Raw genomic sequence first — 10,201 nt, forward strand, 5'->3', positions numbered from 1 at the left:
TTTGTGAAGTGAACTATTGTCTCACTGTCATTTCAGCACTTCCCGAGTGAATTTTTTTGTTTGAATGAAAGCAATAGACTGGAACCTGGCTGATCATTAACTTATATGATAACTGAATCTTTCAACAACATTCATGAGAGTGAAAACAAGGATGATTGCATTGAGGGAACTTGCTGTCCTAGTCCTTACTTTTATGCAGTCTGTGAAAACAGGAAATGACACATAAAACAGTCTTAATACTTCAAATCAATCTTAAATGTTACCTGAATTCTTGTGTCATACTGTTTGCTTTTCATATTATTTTGCCCCTTGAAAATTTTGAATGAGTCAGATAAAATCAAAGCTTTTCTTTATGAATACTTTCATTTCCTAAATGCATTTGTGCATTGCTTTGCTTGCAGTATTCGTTAAATACAACATCCTACATTGTGTAATCATATCACTTAATCCAAAAATTGCTTATCCTCTTTGGTCCTCCAGTCTCTTCAAAATTAAGCAAGTTTTGGCTCTAAGAATGCTCTTAAAAATTACAATTTTTTACAATTTTTCCTTTAAAACAGTATGTTTTATTATGGAATGTTACAAAGTAGGCCATGTTTTCTCCTTCCTCTCTTCATTTTTCTTTCTTTCATTTGTTCACTCTTTATTTTTCTCTTTGTTCTACGAATAATTTCAAGGGCCTGTGAATGAAATGCTAGCTACTGGCTATCACACAAGTTAAATAAAGAGTCTCAGCACAAGAAGGAACAGCATTTCTGAGGGTGAGATGCTGTGGTAAGCACACATGGCCATCGTTGATGCTCCAGCTAAAGATGAAACTCCAGATAGACCCAAGCAGTTGTAAATAGAAAAAGACAGCACAGTCATTCATTATTCTGATGTTTATACATAAATCCTAAAGCCTACATGATTGGTGGTGTATTTACCCCTCAGCTTTGGCATTGTCATTTGGCTCTTTGTTTCCTTAGTTTTTCCTTTCATCTCTGTCTCCCTTACCAGCCAGTAAATCCCTGAACACATAGATCATGCCCTGTTATTTTTGATGGCCATTCTCTTCTCAAATGCCTATGCATGGTAGACAATAAATGTTTGTTAAACTGTTACATCTATTCAAATTATTGTTTATCCTTAATCATAAGTGCTTCCATATGAAAATGTTGACCTAGAAAGACTCCCTGCTGCTTTATATGTGCAGTGATTACCTTGTGCCTTGCAAACATTGCTTTATTTGCTATTAGTATGGCCTGTGTTTAAGATACCAAGACACAGTTGCTTCCTTTGGGAAGTAAACTACTTACATATATGAAATGAGAACAGAAGGAAATAGGAAAACTTACATGTTGTTTTTTGCTTTGACATTGGTTAGTAATACTACCCACATAAAACTCAAAAATAAAAAAGAGGTTATGAGTGATGCCAAATAAATTAGTTTGTTGAACCTATATCTTTGTAGCATAGAAAGCTTCTATTGTGTTTATGTGGTTAATATCTCCCACTTTACCTGTCCAAATGAACAAAATTCTACTATCCAGAAAGTAGGCTAAGGGCCTGGGTTAAGTCATTGCTTGTGATGCCAGCATCCCATAGCAGCATGCCAGTCTGAGTGCTGGCTGCTCTGCTTCCAATCAGCTCCATGCTAATGTGCCTGGGAAGGCAAAGGGAGATAAAGCAGGTGCTTGGGCTCTCCCACCCATGTGGAAGACCAGGATGGTCTAGCCCAGACCTAGCTGGTGTGATCATTTGAGAAGTGAACCAACTGATGGTAGATTGTCTCTCTGTATCTCTGTCTCTCTGCCTTTCAAATAAATAAATCTTTTTTAAATAAAAAGGATAGGTTGAATTGAGAAATAAACCTTCTGATATCTGTGATTAGGAATGCCTATTATACATAAAACTTTAAATGCAGTGAACAATTTAATCATCTGGTTATGTTCTCTGGATGAATGTTTTACTTTACTTTTTGATGAACAAGCTGTGTTGGGTTTTATAGTATCTTGACTCTATTGATCCTCCCACTATCCTATCTCTACCCTTCATCTCCAAATTTATCTTTGAATAGAAAGGGGAGAGAAGTACTTATATTATTTCCGTTCAGATTCTGTATCTGCAGAAGGAAAGAGATTCTAAGTGTACTGCTTCTTAGGCTAGCGTAAGATATGCATTAACATTCTTGGGTTCTATTGATTAACTTAGAATTAATTCACCCACAAATGTTTATCCGAGTGCTACCTGTTACCTGCAGAAATCTGTGTTATGTCCTGAGCATACAGTGACTTGGAACATGAACAAGTGGCCCTTTTTCGGAAAATGACATTGATCAAATAACACCAATCTATTACCACACATTACAGATAAGTGTGTGAAATGAAAAATATAGGACACTCAGAGTTTTTAAGAGAACCTGACCCAAAAAGAGTCAGAAAAGTCATTACTGAAGAAGTGACATTTCAATATGAGTAGGGGCAGAGTGTTGAATTTCAGACCCAGAGAATCATCCCAAATATTCCAATATGAGCGAAGCATGGGAAGATAAGGAAGTCCTATATAATTTGAGTGCAGAAACCTAAAAGGGTAGAGACCCGAGGAGAGACTGATGAGGTAGATGGGGCCCCACTGCTGTGCAACCTTTGGACTATATGAACAGTTTAAGGACTTTTTCTACAAGAAAAGTTATAAAGAAGACACTCTAAGCTGGAAATCACATAATACATTTACTTTTTTAGAGATTGCTCTTGATGCAGTGTAAAGGATGACTTGAAAGTGGTAAAAGTAGATGTGGAGCCAACACTTATTCATTAGTTCATCGTTATGGAGAACTGCTTTAATCTCTGAGTCTCATCAGTGAACCAAATGCGCTACTCCTTGTAGCTTTCATACTAGTTGGGGGGAGATGGAAAAATAAAAAAATGTGAAACAATAAATATATAAGATGTCTGGTAGAAATAAGTACCTTAAAAACCAAAATACTTTTACTTCGTAAGAGACAGCGTCACAGGTAGAAAGGTGAAATTTTACATTTGGAGTCAGAATAGGTCTATAGAAAGGTGGTACTCGAGTAGAGACTGAGCAAGTAACGTCAACGCTGGGAGGAAGAGTACCTCAGATGGAGGAACAGCAAGGACAGCTGCCCTGAGGCAGGATTGTGCCATGCACGTCCCAGGGACAGCAAGGATGTGAATGAAGGAGGGGAGACCAGAGGACGAGAAATGTTTTGAGAGTTGTTTGGGGCTGAATATGAAGGAACTCAGAAGACACTGCAAATTTAGTCGTTCTTGCTCTGAAGGAACAGGGATATCTTGGAGGGTTTTTGAGCAGTGGGGTGTGGCATGTTTTGACTTAGGTTTCCAAGAATCACCCTGCCTGGATGAGGGGGTAAAAGGTGGAAGTAATGAGACCACACAAGAGATTGTCATAGTGCTCAAGTATGGGAGACGTGGGACATGGAGCAAGTGGTAACAGGTAAAGTGGGACAAAGTGGCAGATTCTGGATCTATTTTGAAAGTAGAGCTGGAAGTGTCTGCTGATCCTTGAATGAGGGAGAGAAAGAAAGTCAAGAATGACTCTAAACTGTCCTGAGAAACAACCTTACTAGGAAGGGATCCATTGCAGGAGAAGTTGATTGGGGGAGAGAATCAGAAGCTTGGATTGGATAATGAAATCTGAAATTCCCTTAATATCAGAAGCTTGGATTAGATCATGCAAATATGAAATTCCCTTAATATCATTGTGAATATGGCAAGAAGGCAGTGTATCTGCAATTAAGGCAAGAGGTCAGGCTGATAACTTAAATTTTGAAGTCGTTAACATACATAAAGGTAAAGGCATGAGCATAGGTAAGTCACACAAGGTGTTGGCCCAGCTAGAAAAAAGATGTCAAAGAGAGTAGGTGTGCGGCCTAGCTGCTAAGGTACCACATGAGATGCCTGCATCCCATATTGGAATGCCTAGGTTCAAGTTCCAGCTCCACTTGGTATTCCACTTTCCTGAAAATGTGCACCATGGGAGGCAGCAGAGATGCCTCAGGAAATTGACTTCCTCCATCAGTATAGGAGACCTGGATTGAGTTTCCAGCTCCTGGTTTTGACTTTGTCCAACCCCAACCGTTGTAGGCATTTGGGAAGTGAATCAGCAGTTAGGAGCTCTATCTCTTTCTGATTCTTTGTCTCTCTGACTTTCAAATAAATAAACAAAAATTATTTTTAAAAAATTAAATGAGATGTCCAAGCAGAGATCTATGGCTCACTCAAGAGGTTAGAGGTTACAGACGTGAAAAGGAAATAGCAATGAGGCCAACAAGTGGAAGGCTATGGTGGTCAGGTCAGGTTGGATACTGTGTTGCAGGTGGATATGGAGGGGATGGGGAGCAAGAGACAAGCAGGTGCAATGAACAAGAGGTAAAACCTGCTTTTCTTTGCCATAGAACCAGTAAGCAACTCTGGCCTGGCCACAGTAGAAACTACTGTTCTTCCTCATTTGTAGGTTAAAGGCTTGGAGTGCTAATTCAATGAAATCATTTATGTTTTTGGAGTAAGAATATATAGCATTTTTAGAGTTAAGCAATATTTTCCTCTTCCTCATAGAATCTTTTGGAGGCATCACCAAAATGTCTGAGGAAAGGCACAGAGCAGAATGTTTTCACTCTTTCATCTTGCTTTAAAATCACTCACTTTTAATCCAACAGAAACTCGTAAAGAAGTAAGAGACAAGTCTATCTTTACACACAGTGGTCGTTGTTTTTTAGAATTCTCTCCCAGATGGTAACTTGATACTTCCATACAAAAACATACGGACATGTAAAGCCAAGAATAAAAGTTCCTAGTGTAGAAATGTGAATGGATTGTTTACTTACCAGAGATCGACACACATTTTAGACGAGGTTGCTGAGAAAATGTTTTGAAATAGTTGGTGACTCTGGTAATGTGCAAATGGATCACCAAATTTATTTTAAAAAAAACCAGCATCTGTAGGGCAACATGTTGGGACATTTTTCCTGGTCGTGACTTACCTTACAATGGCAGGGCCTGTGTTAAATATTACCCAGACAGCCAGGCAAGTGTTGATTTTTAACTCAGAATCATTGTGACTGTATGTATTTTTATTATGTCACACCATGCTCAGTGATGGTAAACCTTTTTGCAGAATGTTAAGGCTTTTGATCTTCCATAGTCAATGCTGTATTTTGGTTAATAGCCAGTGGTAGTCTCTGTTAAATGAATAAAAGTGAAAACTATGTGACCTGAATACTAAGTCTTGGTTGTCAGGGTTAGAAGCATGGTTTTGGTATGAATTCATCTACTTTCCCACAGGTATTTCTTTGTGGTTGAAGAAGACAACACTCCGTTATCAGTTACGGTGACTCCCTGTGATGCCCCTTTGGAGTGGAAGCTCAGACTCCAGGAGCTGCCTGAGGAGGCCAGCGGGGAGAGCTCAGGTAAGCCGAAGCAGATCTGGCCCTGAGTTCTGTAAGGATAGTTGTAAAACATTCAACCTTCAGTTAGCAGGCAAAACAGCATAGACGTGGGGGTTAGCAGGAGCTTTAGTGGTGGAGAGGGGGGAAATAGTGGAGACGGCATCAGATGACATTGATCTTGGTGAGATAAAGTGTTAGGAGACACAGTTGGGAGGACTGAAGGAGAAAAGTTTGGACTGGCCTCTATGGCCTAGTTGGCAGTTATGCCTGGACATTAATCCCTTGGGGAGCTTTAAAAACCATGATGGCTGGACTCTGCCTTTGGACATTCTGTTTTTGTGGCTGTTGGATGTGGTCTGGATATCATGATGTTTCACAGCTCTCCTGGGACGTGCAGCCAAGATCAAAAACCCTGGATCTCAGGGGAATAAAAGGCAGGAATGACTCAAAGCACAAGGAGGCCATTAGCAGCAGTTAAAGGCCAAGATGGAAGTTAGTAGGAGTGAGATGGACACTTAAGGAAGATGCAGATGGAGGCTAGGATTGTGGCACAGCAAGCTAAGATATCACCTGCGACACTGGCATCCTAATCTGAGCACCGTTCGAGTCTCAGTGGCTTTGCTTGCCACCCAGCTCTGTGCTAAGGTACTTGGGAAGGCGCAGAAGATGGGCCTCTGCCACCCACATAGGAGACATGAATGGAGTTCCAGGCTCCTGGCTTCATTCTGGCCAAGCCCTCGCTATTGCAGCCATTTGAGGAGTGAACCAGTGGATAGAAAATCCTCTCTCTCTCTCTGTATGTGTGTGAGCATGTTTGTGTGTATCTTCCTGTCTTTGTGTCACTCTGCCTTTCAAATTAATAAAATAAATTTGAAAAGAAAAACAGAGATGCAGATTATAGACCACAAATAGCAAGATTCATGAGAAATGAGAATGTGTATGGTGTTGTGGAAGTGATGTTCCCCTGTTTAAGGGCATCACAGCTTAAAGGTGAAGTTGTGACTGCCGGGAGTTGTGCAGATGATGTTAACAAGCTGTCACACTTACAGTGAGGAGGGTATTGGAAGTGCCTCTCGGGGGTGTGATGAGACTTGAGACTTAAGGAAGGGGAATTCTGACGTTAATATAGTCGTGATTGTCTTCACTCCCATGATGTGGGAATCCGACACTGAATACCACTCACTTCCTACCTGCAGTGATAAGTGCCTATTCTGCCTGTCCAGTCCATCAGTTCCTGAAAATCCATCTATACACTGGTATCTAATATCAACAGTTAAAAAAAAAAGGAATAATCAGTTTGGATGCAGCACTTCTCCTTTATTATTCCTGAGCATGTACATATTTGATGCTGGAAGGCTAGGTACTTTTACTGGTGCTTTTATTCTTTATTTGAATCATGCTGTCCAATATACTAATTAGTGAGTTATCTGGCCATCAAAATAAAGACTGGTAGAGCACTTTTGCTAGGCAGATTGACAGTGAGGATTAGCAATCTCTAAAATTTATAGTCAATGACAGAAAATTTTGCTAATTGGATTTTGTCTTGAAGAAATATTTAAATCAGAAAAGCCTCACACATACACAAGAGCATTATTTATAAAGACCCCAAATTGGCCAGCAGTATTATTTTTATAATATTAAGGGAGAAAAACAAGATTCAAAAAGTGAAAATTTACCAAGGTCCATATATGCATGAGAGTAAGTGTTATTAAATTACAGGGAAAAAAAAAAGAAAATCACCTGAATTATGTACAGGAAAAGACTGGATGGAAAGAAACCAAAGAATTCATAAAGAAGAGTTTCTGGAATTACTAGATTATAATGAATAGATGATTTTTATTTATTTTGTCATTTTTCTTTGCTGCCCAATGACCATGTCTTATTTTTGTAATGGAGAAAAAAGAGAAGATGAACTTCAAAACACAAGGTAAGATTGGCAAGCTAGGCTGCACCCTGGCATTGACCCTGTGCTGCTCTGCCGCCTTCTAGGTGACCCGGAACCTCTGGAACAGCAGAAGCAGCAGACCACGAATGAGCCAGGCACCGAGCTGTTTTCCTACAAAGGCAACGACGTTGAGTATTTTATATCCTCCAGCTCTCCAGCCGGTTTGTATCAGCTGGAACTCCTTTCAACAGAGAAAGACACCCATTTCAAAGTCTATGCTACCACAACTCCAGAGTCTGATCAGCCATACCCAGAACTGCCCTACGACCCCAGGGTAGACGTGACCTCCCTGGGACGCACCACGATCACTTTGGCCTGGAAGCCGAGTCCCACGGCTTCCTTGCTGAAACAGCCCATCCAGTACTGTGTGGTCATCAACAAAGAGCACAATTTCAAGAGTCTCTGTGCCGTGGAGGAAAAGCTGAGCGAGGATGACGCCTTCATGATGGCGCCGAAACCTGGTCTGGACTTCAACCCCTTTGACTTTGCCCACTTTGGATTTCACTCAGATCATTTGGTAAAAGAACGCAGCTTCCTCACCAAAGCCTCCCCCAAGCTGGGGCGTCATGTCTACTCGAGGCCCAAGCCTGACATTCAGAAAATCTGCATAGGCAATAAGAACATCTTCACCGTGTCTGATCTGAAACCCAACACACAGTACTACTTTGACGTTTTTATGGTCAACAGCAATAGCAATACCAGCACAGCTTACGTAGGTACCTTTGCCAGGACCAAAGAAGAAGCTAAACAGAAGACAGTGGAGCTAAAAGACGGGAAAGTTACAGATGTGTTTGTTAAAAGGAAGGGAGCAAAGTTTTTGAGGTTTGCACCAGTCTCTTCTCACCAAAAAGTCACCTTCTTCATTCACTCCTGTCTGGGCGCTATCCAAATCCAAGTGAGAAGAGACGGGAAGCTGTTTCTGTCTCAGAATGTGGAAGGCATTCGGCAGTTTCAGCTGAGAGGAAAACCTAAAGCAAAATATCTCATTCGACTGAAAGGAAACAAGAAGGGTGCATCTGTGTTGAAAATACTAGCTAGCACAAGGCCTAGCAAGCACGCATTTCCCTCTCTCCCCGAAGACACAAGAATCAAAGCTTTTGACAAGCTCCGCACCTGTTCCTCAGCCACGGTGGCTTGGCTAGGCACCCAGGAAAGAAACAAGTTTTGCATCTACAAAAAAGAGGTGGATGATAACTACAATGATGACCAGAAGAAAAGAGAGCAAAACCAGTGCCTAGGACCAGACACAAGGAAGAAATCAGAAAAGGTCCTCTGTAAATATTTCCAGGGTCAAAACCTGAAGAAGGCGGTGACCACAGAGACAATCACTGGGCTCCAGCCTGGCAAGTCTTACCTGCTGGATGTTTATGTCATAGGACATGGGGGGCACTCAGTGAGGTACCAGAGCAAAGTTGTGAAGACCAGGAAGTTCTGTTAGTTACCCCACATGGAGGCGTGGGACGTAGGATGCCAGGAGGGACGTGACGTCACTTTAAGCATAAACTGACTACTCCCACAGCTGAGAAAAAGAGGTGCCCTTGCCACAGAAGGGAGGCTATCAGTGTGTGTTTATGGATGTTTCTAAGAGTTACTGTCGGAGGGGACTTGCTCTGGTGTGCCTCCATGGCACCTGGTGTGTGTCTGATGCTGGCTGATGTCAAAGACAGAGGACATCTCGGAGGACCTGACATTCCTTGCTTTGACCACTGCATGAACTGCTTCTAAATTATTTTATTACCTGAAAATATAAAAGATGCCATACATTGCACACATCCACAAATGCAAATCATTCCTCTCTATAGATGCTAGGAGATATATATTATATATATATAAATTATTTTATAAAGTCTTGTTTTAAATGTCAGTGTTTCTATGATTGTAAACTATTAAATTCTTTTCCTGTTAAAGTACAGATCTAATCTAAGTATTATTGAGTGGACAGCCCTCTAGTCAGTTATATTGCTATTGTAAATTCTTATTTGTTGAGTAAATGTTTAAATGCTGTATGTATCTCATGTACAAAGTTGACATACATTATATTCATGTACATAAAATTAAAGATATTAGATTATATACTGTTCATTTTCCTAAGCAATTACTTTGGTGTGTTGCATTTCTAATCTCCCTCTCAAATGGTGCCTTTCTTTAATTTGGCACCAAAATTGATGCTTTTTTAATAGTTCAAAGGAGATGATACATCCCTCTAAAGTTACTACAGTATTAGAAACAGTAAAACTTGTATTTTGGCATTGAATAGTACCTGGCTGTTCTGAGAATTGAGAGACTGCAAGGCTAGGGCAAGCCAAACACTGTTAACGCAATAAGTAGTCAAGAAATCATCCTTAACAGTCTAAAATATGTCATACTTTAAGTATTTATTTTAAGTGCAAAATTGAGTTTTCTGAGTATTTTCCATCTGTTTGAATATTAGCAAAATAATTATTTTAATCTTGCCTTGAAGCTATTTGACAAACATCCATGAGGACTTCGGTTGGTAACAAGAAAACTACAAGAGCTGCTGTTTTATAACATTAACAACCTGCTGCTTTTAACTTTGAATTCTCATGATTCTTTCTCAAAAGTAATTTGAGTAGATATCAATTTAGGCAAAAAACAATCAACCATTTGTTAGAGCCCACACAGTATAGTTTCATTCTCCACAGGTTTTATACATTCATCATAATCAGTCACAAGAACACTGGACCGGGACTCAGAAAAGTCTGGAAATTACAATCACCTAAAATAAAGAGGGTAAAGGAAAAATCTGTGACCTCCCATCAGCTCCCTTTCCCATTTATAAACTGAGGTGGTGATAGATTTGGATAAGATACCTTCTAACATCAGAG

General features: G+C 40.2%; 1 protein-coding gene across 5 annotated transcripts in view; it reads left to right on the forward strand.

Moving 5' to 3' along the window:
* The window catches only part of NDNF (neuron derived neurotrophic factor), a 43,019-nt gene extending 33,591 nt beyond the window's left edge, over positions 1–9,428 (forward strand). For all 5 annotated transcript variants that reach the window (XM_008267904.5, XM_051819811.3, XM_002717229.6 and 2 more), the window contains 2 exons: positions 5,307–5,431; positions 7,400–9,428. In XM_008267904.5, coding sequence (XP_008266126.2) covers positions 5,307–5,431; positions 7,400–8,793 — 1,519 coding nt within the window. In that variant the 3' untranslated portion in view covers positions 8,794–9,428. The remainder of the gene's footprint in view (positions 1–5,306; positions 5,432–7,399) is intronic.
* The last annotated feature ends 773 nt before the right edge of the window (positions 9,429–10,201 follow it).

The sequence above is a fragment of the Oryctolagus cuniculus genome, chromosome 8 (assembly GCF_051225735.1).
Source record: "Oryctolagus cuniculus isolate XC-2025 breed Fujian yellow rabbit chromosome 8, ASM5122573v1, whole genome shotgun sequence".
NCBI classification, from domain to species: domain Eukaryota; kingdom Metazoa; phylum Chordata; class Mammalia; order Lagomorpha; family Leporidae; genus Oryctolagus; species Oryctolagus cuniculus.